The sequence below is a fragment of the Lycium ferocissimum genome, chromosome 4 (genome assembly GCF_029784015.1).
Source record: "Lycium ferocissimum isolate CSIRO_LF1 chromosome 4, AGI_CSIRO_Lferr_CH_V1, whole genome shotgun sequence".
Lineage (NCBI taxonomy): Eukaryota > Viridiplantae > Streptophyta > Magnoliopsida > Solanales > Solanaceae > Lycium > Lycium ferocissimum.
In genome coordinates, this window is record NC_081345.1 from 36,518,896 (window position 1) to 36,534,131 (window position 15,236).

The window sequence follows — 15,236 nt, forward strand, 5'->3', positions numbered from 1 at the left end:
AAAACTTTTTTATACTAATAAAATGAGAAATTTAAAATTACTATAATAATATTTAATATAAAAATAAATCAGTTTTTAACAAATTAAGAAAAAATTAGTGTCAAACAATAATACTCTACAAACACTTTCATTTACAAATTTATTTTAAAAATTAATGCTTATCGTAATACTAGAATTAGAAATTTTAACCATTGTGCTCCTAAGTCCTAACTTCCTCATTCTTTTTCATAAACAGAGAGTAGTTTTTATAAGGGAAAAGGGTAAAAAATGTCCCTCTATTTTGGGGAAAGGGCCTAAAAATATCTTTCATTATAATTTGGGCCAAAAATACCCCTTCCGTCATTAAAGTTGTCAAATATGCCCCTGTCTTAATGGAAATCCCCAACATATGGTTTTTTTTATGTAATTAGGTCGGGTTTAAATGGAGCGGGTTTAAAAATGAAATCGGATTATGTTGGAGATTTCCGTTAAGACAGGGGCATATTTGACATCTTTAATGACGGGAGGAGTATTTTTGACCCAAAATTGTAATGAAAGATATTTTTAGGCATTTTCTCAAAGTAGAGGGACATTTTTGACCTTTTCCCTTTTTATAACAAAAGTAATTTGAAAATTGCTCAAAAAGAAAAAAAAAAATCATACTATGTAGTTCTCCAAGAGCATATATTATTGTAATATTGTAAGAAAGGAATAATTTTTTCTTTTTTAACTTTGATATTCCACTGATTAGAGCTAACAGTAGCAGTGAGTTCCTATTCTTGAAATCCTTCTAATAGTTGTGATTATTCAGCTGTTTCAACTTACAAATAGTACCTTTTTCTTCTTGAACTAATGGTTTCTTGTATTTTCTGTTAAAGCTAATCATTTGAGCTCTTTACCTTCACAGATACTCTTAGTAGAAAGCTCAACAGACAGATTAACAATGGAGAAATTTGCAACAACAATGATGGGTTTTCTGCTTTTATGTTTATGTGCTGTTGATTCTGAAGCAGTGTACATGAAGTATAAGGACCCAAAACAGGCATTGAATGTTAGAATAAGGGACTTGATGAACAGAATGAGTCTTGAAGAAAAAATAGGTCAGATGACACAGATTGAGAGACATGTAGCTACACCTGAGATCATGAAGAAATACTTCATTGGTAAGCTTTCCCAAAAAAGATCTTGAGGTTTTACATAAACCCTTATGGAGAAATCATATTATGAAAATTCAAAAAGTTACAATTGAAGATTTTTTATTTTTTTTTTATTTTTTTTATAAACATGTAGTGTATGTGTATGTATTAAAAGTCAGTTGAAAATGTAGACATTTCTAGGGGGTGTTTGAAGGAAAATGTTTTCTATGGAAAACAAGTGGTTTCTTTACTTTTTTCTAGTGTTGATAAGTAAGCAAAAAATTATTATCCCAAGAGCATTTATATGTAATCTAGCAAATACTATTGGGGTGGGATGGGGTGGGCTGGGAGGAGAAAATGAACTTGAATATCACTTATGGAATTTATTTTCTCTGCTTCCATTAGGGAAGTCATTTTCCTCATTTTAAGGAACTTATTTTCCTAGAGAAAAAATGTACACACCCGTAGTGATTCTTATTTTTGTTTTGAATAATATTGGACCAAGATGAGCTGACCCACATTGCTTGGGATTGAGATTTAGTTGTAGATGTTGTTGTAATGTATATGTATGTAAAGTCTGCATCCATTGCTGCACGGAGGAGTGGTACTCTGCATTCGCGAACTTAAAATTTTGGATTCGCCTTTGTCGTGGTGGTTGAATGGAAGGCTACCTTTTTTTTCCTGGTTTAATGAAGTGTGATTAATTTGATTGTGGCAGGGAGTGTACTGAGTGGTGGAGGAAGTGTACCAGTTCCTAAGGCTACTGCGGCGGACTGGGTGAAGATGGTAAATGAGATTCAGAAGGGTTCCCTTTCAACACGCCTTGGTATTCCCATGATTTATGGAATTGATGCAGTTCATGGGCACAATAATGTCTATGGAGCTACAATATTTCCACACAATGTTGGCCTTGGAGTCACAAGGTAACGAAAATGATAGTAACAATTAGTTTGCAACTTTTCGACATGAGCAACATTCTTCAGACTTTGAAATGCTTATACGGAATGTGAACTTCAGAGAAATATACATGGTTTAATATTTGTGATACATACTCTATGCTTCAGTGTTTGGACCCAATGTGCTTGATCTTTTCTTGTTATGGTTCTATGCCATGGATTCGTTAAATTACATTGCATGTACGTGGCTGATAGATGGCGGACATGTTAATTTAGAACATCTCCAAGATTATTTGGCCCCTAATATTGACTAGCATACTCTAGAGCATCTTGTGTTGGGAATTTGTGTCTTTGAAACTTTAATCCATTTTGCTTACTTATATGGGGGTGATGCTGAGACTTTCAGCTCTATTTCTCTTTACTGATTGTTGTGAAGGTGGAAGCATAGCTTCAAATTTCTGGCTGGAAAGTTATTGCTCCGTAAATGTTTGCAGGAAATTTAGAAAGATCATAGTCAAATAATGGAAATCTGAAGAGAAATTTTGTTGACCTGTTCCTTACATATAGAAGCAACAACAATTTAACAATTTAGTTGGCTATTTTGCAACTTGCTCTTGAAGTTCTTCATCTCATTTTCTGATACTTGGAATTATCTCAACTTTGCAATAGAGACCCACAGCTTGTGAAGAGGATTGGGGCTGCAACTGCCCTTGAAGTCAGAGCCACAGGAATCCCTTACACTTTTGCACCGTGCATCGCGGTGAGTGCCGTAACATCATATGTAATCTATATAATTGTCTTTATTTGATACCTTTCGTAATAGGCGTTTGTCTTTGCTTGATACTTGTTATCACAGGTCTGCAGAGATCCAAGATGGGGTCGGTGCTATGAAAGCTACAGTGAAGATCATAACATTGTTCGAGCAATGACGGAGATCATTCCTGGTTTACAAGGAGATGTTCCAGCTAACTCCCGTAAGGGTGTTCCTTTTGTTGCAGGAAAGTACGAATCTCCAGTCTTCACATCTTTGTCCTTTTGACTCCGTTTTTTGAACTCATCGGCATGGTCAACTAAGAACTATAAGTTATTTTAAATATGCTTTGTCTAGAGGAAATTGGATGGGCTAATTGAAGAAAAATGTAATATCATTTGACTACAAAGAATTGTGATTTAACTTTGATCTAGCTGTAACATTCTTCATTTCGTTGCACATCCTTAACCATATTTAGCCTTAATGTCTATCTAGAATATGCTCTCCAATGACGTTATTTTGCATTTAAATGTTCTTAAGGACAAAAGTAGCAGCCTGTGCTAAGCACTTTGTGGGCGATGGTGGCACTACCAAGGGCATTGATGAAAATAACACTGTTATCGATGTGAACGGGCTACTTAACATCCACATGCCTGCCTATATTGATTCTATTGTAAAGGGAGTTTCCACAATAATGGTCTCTTACTCAAGCTGGAATGGCATGAGGATGCATGCGAACCGTGGTCTAATCACTGGCTTTCTCAAGGGAAAGCTCAAGTTCAGAGTAAATGAGCATTTCTCTTTTAAGTTCTATTGGTCGAAATATAGTGGGGAAATTGCTGATCAACAGATTTTCTGTTACCTTTATTTCAGGGTTTTGTCATATCAGATTGGGAGGCAATTGACAAGATTACTGAGCCACCCCGTGCAAATTACTCTTACTCTATTCAGGCTGGAGTTCTTGCTGGACTCGACATGGTCAGTATAAAGATTTATAACTAAATTGTCTGTTATAGAATATATAATTACTCGTTATTTTCCTACTAAATTGTACCTTGTCACCTGACACAATTAGCTCATCATGAGTCAATTCAAGTTGTAATCACCTTCACTTTCGTAATGTATATAGTTGTTTATTGTCGCAGATTATGGGTCAGGAGAACTTGACTGAATTTCTTGATGATCTGGCTTTCCAAGTAAGGAAAAATATCATTCCCATGAGCAGGATAGATGATGCAGTTAAGAGAATATTAAGGGTTAAATTTGTAATGGGTCTCTTTGAGAACCCACTGGCTGATCTCAGCTTAGCAAATCAACTAGGAAGCCAGGTAATTTCCCCTTTCACAAATTGATAAGTTTCCATTCTGGTGTAATGTGAATTCTCTTCGGCTTGTTTATTCCTTGACTTGGCTCCTTTCGTTTCAACTTAAATTATTTGTGTAGGAGCACAGAGAGTTAGCAAGAGAAGCAGTGAGGAAATCACTTGTACTATTGAAGAATGGAAAAGTTACTAGCCAGCCACTACTTCCCCTTCCGAAAAAAGCAACAAAAATACTTGTCGCTGGCAGTCACGCTGACAATTTGGGTTACCAGTGCGGAGGCTGGACTATAAGTTGGCAGGGAATTGGAGGCAATGATCTTACCACAGGTATCTTTCTGTTATCTTGCAATTACAAGTCTTCGCAGTTCTCTGAGCCAGTGCGAATCAAAATCTTGTCCTTACATAAACCTTAATTAGCAGTTATTTTGAACTTGCGAGATCCCGCTTGTCTTTATTTCATCTGACACTTCTAAGTACAAATGAACTTCAACTTTTATTGTGTGCTTTGAGTAATGCATAGTACATTCAACTGATTTTTGCAACACCTTAGAATTTTTTAAGACACATACATGTGGCTTCAACCAAGATGATAAAAGAACAACTTGGACTCTAATTCAGATGGGCTGTTTCAATCTTAGCACCATTTTTTTTAGTGGAATTAGTTAAGGAACGTTTAAACTGTTGGTAAAAGATGGGTGAGAGTGTAATAGTTTGTCAAAGGGTGACATCAAGAGTATCATAACATAGCCTTAACATTTAATTTTCTATGAAAAGGTAAAAAGATTTTTACTAGTAAGTTAGCAAGAAGGTACGAAGAAAAAAAGAGTACATCAGAGAAAGGAACATCCTTCTATATACTGAAGGAGTACAAGAGATCTAATAGTGAAGTTTTTTCTCGTAAAGATTAATGCGGCATATGATTTTTATTTTTGAGATCATGCTCTGTGATGGTAAAAAATTGTAAATGAGAATTATCAGTTCTTTTAGCATCAGCCTGAACAAGCTCTTGTATATTTGGATGCATACAGGAACAACCATTTTAAATGCTGTGAAAAGCACAGTCGATCCATCTACACAAGTGGTCTACCGGGACAATCCAGATGTAAACTTTGTAAAGGCCAACCACTTCTCCTATGCCATTATTGTCGTGGGTGAGACGCCTTATGCAGAGATGTTTGGTGATAGTGCAAAGCTTACAATAGCTGAACCTGGTCCGAGCACCATCGGTAATGTTTGTGGGGTTGTGAAATGTGTGGTAGTTGTCATCTCTGGGCGTCCAGTTGTGATGGAGCCGTATCTTGCAAATATAGACGCCCTCGTAGCTGCTTGGCTTCCGGGAAGTGAAGGCCAAGGTGTTGCTGATGTTCTGTTTGGTGAGTATGGATTCACAGGAAAACTTGCGCGCACTTGGTTCAAGTCTGTTGATCAGCTTCCCATGAATGTTGGTGATCCACATTATGATCCTTTGTTTCCTTTTGGATTTGGTCTCACCACTAACCCTGTGAAAAACTAAAATCTCTTCCTCTGGACTTCCACTTGCTGCTCAATCTTCATAACTGGATATTTAATATCATAATATAAGAGTTTACAAAAAAGTCACGAGCAGCTCCTTGTAGTTCAGTACTGTACTGTAGTCTACCAAATTACTATTAGAATCCAAAATTTGACGTTCGAAAGTAGTTCTAGCCATACAACTTTATTAGCAAATATTGAGGAACTACCAAAAGCCTGATGCGATTATAAAGAGCTTTATTTATCCCTTGTATGAACAATTCTTGATGTAATCTTTAAGTTAATTTTTATTATATATTATAGATACCAACTCAATAATTCCTTTAGTTTCATCTTGCAAATCGGTTTATACTTCACTCTCAATATAACCAAAATGGGGCATTCTATATTTTGACAATTCTTTGTAGTGCCACTTAATTGATTATGTGGTTTTTTTTGGCTTTTCAAGTCCTAAAATTATAATCCAATACTTCACTATAATAGTCTTTTGGCAATTCTTATACGTTCAAGATTAGATTAAAAATATGAGGAACAAAAATAGATAACTTACCAAGTCCATTTCAAATTCTAAAAAGGTAACTACAAAATTTCTCCTAAAATACAATTGAACAATATACCTAAGCAACTCATGACGCTTATATCAATTCTCCCACTTGTTTTGCTAATTACTTTTTTTATTAGAAAAAGTAGTCCATTTTTGTTAGTATTAATTTTCTTCAACAGAGTTCATTCTGAAATGAATGGCATAATCATTAGTCTAGAATCTACTTTAATATCCTAATTTATAAAATCTGATACATGCTTGGTTCCTTTAATCCTTAATCCGATTTAGATCAAATTTTAAGATACTGATTACCCTGAATTTTCTCTAGCTTTAATGATTAATTATAATACGAACTCTTTGCGCCGTAATGATAAAAATCTCAACATCCTTAACACTAAGTCTTCGGATTATATTTAACCTTTATTCTTTGTTTCAAGTTTGATCCATCCAAATCTTATCTAATTCATTTTTTCTTTCTCCTTATCATACACTCACTATTCACTACCAAATATTCTTAGATTACTGAAAAATGACACCTTTGCTTTAACTATAACCTAACTTGTTTGTCAATTTTCCAATTCTTTAGAGCTCTATTGCTCTTTATAAAACTTTGATGACTTAATTGCAATTTTCACATCACAATTCACATGATTGCTTTTCTAAATATAGCCGCGCATCACATGGGGCCCAATTGAAAGATCAAACGAAACTTCATGTCAGAAAATGTTACTTCGAAAAACGTTAACCGAAAAGTCACACAAACTTTAGTAGTACAAACAAAATTCTATTCAAAGTCCTTTTAAGTACTTTTTTTTTTTTTCTCACCTAAGTCTTTCTCTTGGAAAAACTTTAAATTTATTTAATGGAAACAAATTAATTTAGAGTCCTTCTAAAATCACACCACCCCACTACCCTGCCACCCAATGTGCATGTGTGTAATGTGTATATATACTCACCATAGGTCTTACTTCTTCTCAACTAAATTGCCTGTTGTAAGTTATCCATTTCTTGTTTATAGCTGTTTGCTTTTCAACTAACTTGTTTCTTGTTTGTTCACATTTTTTGTACTTGCTCATTAATGGATGTGCTATTTTTATGAGTTTTACCAGATTGTCCAAAGCAGAAGACACAAAATTAAACAATGGGGAGATGTTCAATACCCATGAAAGTTTTTGTGTTATTCTGCTTATTATGGGCAGTGATTGCAGAGGCAGAGTACCTAAAATATAAGGACCCAAAACAGCCAATGGGTGCAAGAATTAGGGACTTGATGAAAAGAATGACTCTTGAGGAAAAAATTGGTCAGATGACTCAAATTGAGAGGAAAGTTGCTTCAGCTGATGTTATGAAGCAATATTTCATTGGTATGTTTTGAAGTATTACTCTACAGATTGTCATGGCAATTCTTGATCACTTGCTTGTTTATTTCACGACAGATACCAGAATATTTGCTCACTTGGTGTTTGAAAAATTCATACTTTATGTGTATATAGAGCCTGCTTATTGTGCATGTCATACATATTACAAGAAAAGTGGTCTAAATCAGAGTGATATATCCTAAGAGAATAGAATCTTTTGTTTTAACATTGGCATTTAATTAAAGTTGAGCCCTGGAGCAACCGGTATAGTTGTCCCCGCGTGACCTATAGGTTACGGATGCGTGCGTGAGGGTAGGTCACCTACTTCTCACCCCTTGGGGTGTGGCTTTTCACCGAACCCTGTGTGAATGTGGGATTCTTCATGAACCGAGCTGCTCTTTTTATTGGCATTTAAATGCTATGTTATAACAATAGATTTTATCTTTTATTGCTTATTTGAAAGAAAAAAAAGGCATTCAAAGGGAACATGAGAAAGGGGGGGTGACCTGCTTTCTGTATACACTTTTATCTTGTATAATATTTGAGTTCATTTTATCTCTAGATTGACATGACCATTCTTGAATTTCAATTTTCGATTTTCTAAAAGGAAAAATAGTAGATCATCTCTTTTTATCTAACAGATAAAATAATATAAAAATAAATATCTGATCAAACTGTCTTTTTTTCCTGATCCTTGGAAAAATATACTCTCGGGTTTTAGATTTATTTGTATGAAGTATGGAGGAAAGGGATCACTTGCTTGCTCGTATATTCACCAGAGCTTTGTTCATTTGGTGTTCGAAAGGTCACATTGTTATGTGTATGTTTGACTACTTGTGTTATGTCATACAGCTTAAATAAAGTGACTTCTAAATCAGGGGGATTTTGGGTGAAAAGGGTGGAAATTTTTGCATTTAAAGGAAACAAGAAAAAGGGGATTGATCTGCTGTCAATATCTACTGTTGTGTATATTGGAATCCAATTTTATAAAAGATTCATCTGGCAGGGAGTGTATTGAGTGGTGGAGGGAGTGTTCCAGCACCTAAGGCCTCTGCTGAGGATTGGATCAATATGGTAAATGAGATTCAAAAGGCTGCTCTTTCGACCCGCCTTGGGATTCCAATGATTTATGGAATTGATGCAGTTCACGGTCACAACAATGTCTATAATGCTACTATCTTTCCTCACAATATTGGGCTTGGTGTCACCAGGCAAGTAATATAAATTCTAAGAACTATGCATCTGATTTTTTATGAATAAAGATGCATGATAGGTAATTTTTCACTTGTCAGTCATTTGATACCTTAGAATCAGGAAATGATCTTTGGCGTTGAGGTCAATTATATTCCAAAAAGAAAATGATCCCGTTTTGTATTTTCAACTTTTCCTAATGCTCCGTTGAATCTCTAATAGGCATTCTTAAGAATTACTGGATTTTTATTCTATTTGAGTTAATATTTGTCACTTTAATGCAGGGACGCTGATCTTGTGAAGCGTATTGGGGCTGCAACTGCACTTGAAGTTAGAGCCACAGGAATCCCATATGCTTTTGCTCCCTGTATTGCAGTAAGTTGATATGATATGATTGAACTTTAGTAAAATTGCTATTTCTTTTTCTTTGATGTCTGAGTAATTGTGTTATGGTAGGTATGTAGAGATCCTAGGTGGGGCCGTTGCTATGAAAGCTACAGTGAAGATCATAAGATTGTGCGAACCATGACTGAGATAATTCCTGGTTTACAAGGAGATCTGCCAGCTAATGCTCGCAAGGGAACACCCTTTGTTGCTGGAAAGTACGTATCTCCATCCGTTTTCACATTTTCATCCTTTCCCATTTCCATTAAATGATTTACGCCAATCCCGTTTCTTAAGAATAAACAGAAAGATAATTACTTCAATCATAAAAAGAAAAAACAAATGACGATTAACTGACGAACTTTTATATGAAGGCCACATGACAAGTGGGACCTAGTTGAATCAATATCATTTATTCACTTCACATGGATGTTTTCTGCCATACAAGGCAAGTTTGGATTTGATGATCTAAGAATAAATACAATTGACCCATACTTGTTGGTTACAACACATAACTGGTCCGATTAAGGTCCAGCACATTATTTAAAATGAATACAATTGACCCCTACTTGTTGGTTACAACACATTACTGGTCCTATTAAGGTCCAGCACATTATTTAAAAAGACAATAACATTTGGGAAGTTAGTACTTGATCTTTGCATCACAAAACTTCGAACCGTTTTTAAGTTGGTTTAATCACATTATTGTCTTTATCATATCTTGTAGTTGTTTGAATCTCTTAATCTTCTTCAGGACTGTGAGTCATTGCACTTAACCAGTTAATGGTCGTTGCACACGGTGGCAGGATTACGTATGGCCATTTTATCACCCAGAATTTGGAATTAACAAATCACTAATCGAATTAGATCATGATGACACATTACAGCCAAGTTCTTTGACATATTTTTGTTCTTTGACATATTTTTGTTAGTCAATCAATTAATCTTAATTGTCTTGGTGCTTCTTCCAACTTCTAATTATAATACATAATGTTTCCGGTTTCTAACTTGGAGAAAATTTCTTCAAGACACTATAAACTGCTACCTCTCATGTGTATTGACTTATTTTCTTTCAATGGTCTAAATTGTGCATTTCACTATGCGTAGAGAGTTGAACCATCATTTGAGATTCCTTGTTGAAAATTATTTTGGAGTACTAGAATCTTCTTTCTTTACAAATTTGGACATTAAAGTGAGGTTTAATGTTGTTTAAGATATTTTTTTGGTACAAGAATAACTCCAAACATTTTGGTTATTTACATGACTATCTGAATTGCTTCGAAACACCAACCCTGATGTTTCTATTATTATCTTCCTATGTTGTGGAACATTTGCCTCTCTACCCGTCAAAAGGTTGAGGTAAGGTCTGCGTACGCTCTACCCTCCCCAGACCCACCTGGTGGGATTATACTGGCATGTTGTTGTTGTTGTTGTTGTTGTGGAACATTTGTTTGATTGAATTCTCAACTGGTTAAGGTCAAAGGTAGCAGCCTGTGCCAAGCATTTCGTGGGAGATGGTGGCACGGTGAGGGGGATCGATGAAAATAACACTGTAATTAACTCAAATGGATTGTATGGTATCCACATGCCTGCATATTATGATTCAATCATAAAGGGTGTTTCAACAGTGATGGTGTCTTACTCAAGCTGGAATGGCGAAAAGATGCATGCTAACCGAGATCTTGTCACTGGCTTCCTAAAGAACAAGCTCAATTTCAGGGTAAGAATGATTATCTCAGCTCATTGAGAACAAGTAAGTTAAAGTCAAGTAAGGATATCTCTATGTATAACACCTTTTCTTGCCTGTGTCTTTTTCAGGGGTTTGTCATATCAGATTGGCAAGGCATTGACCGGATAACTAGCCCACCTCATGCTAATTACACTTATTCAGTTCAAGCTGGAGTTTCGGCAGGAATTGACATGGTTGGTTTGTTAAGTTTGATCGAGAAGCTTTTATGGATAATAATATTTGGACCGCTCAAAAAAATAATAGCCAACGTATAATATATATATATATATATATATATATATATATATATATATATATATATATATATATATTGTATGCATATAATATATATAACCAGTGTATATGTTTTTTGTATATTTGGCTAGCGAGCTTTAATTAATTTAGGGCGACGGGACAAAAATGAGAAAATCTTTTTATTTAGCCAAATGACAGTTTAAGTTACTCTATATGATTGTTTTGTCTACGCTGCAGATTATGGTTCCAGAGAACTACACAGAGTTTATTGATGCTCTGACTCTGCTAGTGAAAAATAATATCATTCCCATCAGCAGAATTGATGATGCCGTGAAGCGGATATTAAGGGTTAAATTTACCATGGGTCTCTTTGAGAACCCACTGGCTGACCTTAGCTTGGTAAACCAACTCGGTAGCCAGGTAATGTTAACCTGCTTGCTATCCTGATACTTCGTGTGGTCTATCTTGTTGTGGTAAATATATGTATTTAACCTGTTTTACCGTCTCTCTATAGGAGCATAGAGAATTGGCAAGGGAAGCAGTAAGGAAATCGCTTGTCCTTTTGAAGAACGGAAAGAGCACTAGTCAGCCATTAGTTCCCCTTCCTAAGAAAGCGCCAAAGATACTTGTAGCTGGCACTCATGCAGACAATTTGGGTTACCAATGTGGAGGCTGGACAATAGAATGGCAAGGTGTCGCAGGCAATGATTTAACAGTCGGTATGTCTTCTCATATTCTATTGTTTTGGCTTTATCACAAATGACCATTTTTGGCCCTCTTTTGAATAAGGAATCTGCTATTTCGTATTAGAAGTAACAACACACATAGATAGAGCTAATGAATATATATCCTTCTCTAATCAAACAGAGGTTAACACTTTTTCTTTTTTTTGAGAATGAAGGTTAACACATTTCCTTTGTAGCACGGATTTAACTTATTTTTTGATGAAGTAATTGATTCTATTCAAGGCATCCAGAAGATGCAAAGTAGTTACAAAAGATTGAGCACAAGAATGTCAGCTCTAGTACATAACCAAAGAGCAAACAAAATCTAAAAGGCTATCAGGGGAATCTATTGGCGATAAAAAGGCCCAACTATGTAAATAAAAAAGACATTTAGCTTTGAGCATAGTTTGACTAGTTGAAAGACCAGCAAAACATCTTCTATTCCTTTCATTCCATATAGTTCAAAAAATGGCAGCTGGTATCATCTTCCAAATCTTCTTGATGGTGCCGTCAACTTCTTCCCTGATAGTGTTTGGCATTACCCATTTGAGTCCAAAAAAGGTGAGGAACATATGCCATAGATCTGCTGCAACTGAGCACTGCATGAAAAGATGGCTATGGGTTTCTGATTATCTATTACACATGTAGCACCTGTTCACCATCTGTATACTGCTGTCCAACTGACGCAAACAACTTTGAGTGGGAGTTTGACCTTCCAGATTAGCTTCCAAGGCCAGTTGTCAGTGACGGCATTCTGTACCATTTCCAACTTGTAAGCTGCCTTCACTGTGAACTTGCCTCCATCTGAGTGACCCCACCAAAACGGATTTAACTTATAAACACAGACAACATCAAATTTCTTTACTCTATTGTACCGGTAACATCAACAGCAACAAAAAGTCCAGTTATAGTACCACAAGTGGGGTCTTGGGAGGGTGAGGTATACGCAAACCTTACCCCTTCCTTTGCGGGGTAAAGAGGCCGTTCCCAATAGACCCTCGGCTCAAGAAAATCGTTTTTCATAACAGGTTTGATAGAAATGCAAGAGTAAAAAGCTAATGAAAATATTGAAGAAAGAGAAGTACTGATAGTAAAATAGTAAAGATAGCCAAAGTATAGGAAACATTATAGCAGTAACATGCCGCTTTTTAGGGTTACTAATTCCAATTTTTATGGGCGGATACTTGTAGTTATCTTCTAGGTGACCTAATAATATTTAAAAAAAGAAGTTACATGTCAGTGTATAGAAGTTAAACTGTTGTAACATTATCCAGAGAAATTGATAGATTTCTCTATTTGGCAGGAACCACGATTTTAAGTGCTATCAAGAAGACAGTGGATCCTTCTACACAAATAGTGTACCAGCAGAATCCTGATGCAAACTTTGTGAAGTCCAACGAATTCGACTATGCCATTGTAGTTGTAGGTGAAGTCCCATATGCAGAGATGTTTGGTGATAGCACAAATCTTACAATAACAGAACCTGGTCCTAGCACTATCAACAATGTCTGTGGGGCAGTGAAATGTGTTTTAGTTGTCATCTCTGGTCGTCCAGTCGTGCTGCAACCTTATGTCGATAAAATAGATGCACTTGTCGCTGCTTGGCTTCCGGGGACAGAAGGCCAAGGTGTTGCAGATGCTTTGTTTGGTGACTATGGTTTCACTGGTAAACTTGCTAGGACTTGGTTCAAGTCAGTTGACCAGCTTCCTATGAACGTTGGCGATCGCAACTACAATCCCCTATTTCCCTTTGGATTTGGTCTCACAACTCAGCCAATGAAAATGAATTAAAAGACATGATTAAAACTATGTGTGGTGTGTGTGACATTCAGCTTTTGAATAGAGTTTCATCTTGTTAAGAGCTGTCTTAGAATACTAGTCAACAGAAGAGAAGGTACAGAAGGAACTATTAAATCTTTTTAGAAGTTATTGGGCAAGCACTGCTTTAGAGAACACAAGGGGTGGAAACTTACAACAAAAACTAGTAATCTTCTTGTTTTATTATTCATTATTGAAACTGAAGAAAGAGCAGAAGGCAGAAAATTGTGTTGAGGGCTTCCATAAGAATATATACTTTGATGGTTTATTTTATTGTTTTTATTATTATTATTATTATTATTATTATTATTATTATTATTATTATTATTGTATGATGACGGTTTATTACTGTCACAATATTGCTTTCAAGTTGGAAGTGTTTGTAGAATGGCCATGTCTCTTTAAATTTGAGAGTACTTGAGACGAAAACATAATTTCCAAAAGAAACAAAAAGAGTTTTAGAAAATTAAATGTTTAAAATCTAAACAAATGGTCTTTATGCTAAATCATTTTCCTTTCTTTTGTAATCTACTGAAAACTAATCAGTATTAATTTCAAGATGTTGAAAACTATTTAGGCTCGTTCACTTTTAAAAAATAAATTGAATACATGGGAAAAGTCCTAAAATTTTGTCGAAATAGACATAGACATAGACTTGAGAAAACTAATTCGTCTTATATTATGCGTTTCATACCACAAGTTTAAAAGGAATTGGCATTACATTTAATTTACAAGAAAAAGTAAAGAGAAGAAACAGCACTGGGATTTTTAATCTGTCCTGAAGCTAGAACTTTAGTCTCTGCGGCAATAATATAGCGCCTTCAATCAATTTAAATTAACAGTACTCCCTCCGTTTACTTTTACTTGTCCACTATATTAAAAATAAATTTTCACTTTTACTTGTCCACTTTAGCATATCAAGAGAAGGACAATCTTTTATTTCCTGTTTTATCCTTAATATTAATTACTCATTTCGAAATCATTTTTCAAGTCTATTGAAATTGTACACCAATTAATATGGATAATATCGTAAAATATATACCTTAGTAATTCTTAAGGGGCTACAAAACTCCATAGTTGACAAATAAAAGTGAAAGGGCGTACTAATTTTCTTCCTTGTTCATGCACAGAAATTTTAGTTCTCCACCAGCAATGGAATCAACAATTGCAGTTCCCCTGGAGGGACTTCTAAAACTGTTAGGGCAATTCGCCCTTCTTTTGGGGTGGTCTTTAAATTTTGCCCCTCATATTTGAAATCTTTAAATTTTGCCCTTCGGCTAAAACTCATAGGTTTCGAGTTCGAACCCACGCGCGTAAAATTTTAAAAAAAATTCGCAAGCGAGAAGTTTAAATTTCGCTATGCCGGACCCGGCATACTTTTGTTAAGGAATTACCAAAGTTATGCCGGACCGGATACTTATGCCTTGTGGGCGATTGGCATAAGTATGCTTGGTCCGCATAACTTTGATAATTCCTTCACAAAGTTATGCGGTCCGGCATAAAAGTTTATGGATAAAGTGGATCCATGCCTACTATGTCAAAGAGTAGGATTTGACCAATTTAACGATGCTTGGCCGGACATATTGGATGGTTAGACAAATTATTGGTTCTTGGAGAATCCTGGAGCAAGTGCATAC

General features: G+C 35.5%; 2 protein-coding genes across 2 annotated transcripts; both read left to right on the forward strand.

Annotated features, from left to right (window-relative positions):
- Nucleotides 1-579: 579 nt before the first annotated feature.
- On the forward strand, nt 580-5,909 carry LOC132052651 (uncharacterized). Its single transcript, XM_059444288.1, has 10 exons — nt 580-744; nt 887-1,142; nt 1,834-2,038; nt 2,681-2,771; nt 2,868-3,013; nt 3,303-3,546; nt 3,636-3,740; nt 3,908-4,090; nt 4,206-4,410; nt 5,112-5,909. The coding sequence occupies exons 2-10, from the start codon at nt 923-925 to the stop codon at nt 5,594-5,596; spliced, it is 1,884 nt and encodes a 627-aa protein (XP_059300271.1). The 5' UTR covers nt 580-744; nt 887-922; the 3' UTR covers nt 5,597-5,909.
- A 1,317-nt stretch (nt 5,910-7,226) lies between these two features.
- LOC132052652 (uncharacterized) lies at nt 7,227-13,869 on the forward strand. The gene is made up of 9 exons (XM_059444289.1): nt 7,227-7,503; nt 8,504-8,708; nt 8,973-9,063; nt 9,145-9,290; nt 10,549-10,792; nt 10,891-10,995; nt 11,294-11,476; nt 11,571-11,775; nt 13,085-13,869. Exons 1-9 carry the CDS (start codon nt 7,281-7,283, stop codon nt 13,570-13,572), a joined length of 1,890 nt encoding a protein of 629 aa, XP_059300272.1. The 5' UTR covers nt 7,227-7,280; the 3' UTR covers nt 13,573-13,869.
- The last annotated feature ends 1,367 nt before the right edge of the window (nt 13,870-15,236 follow it).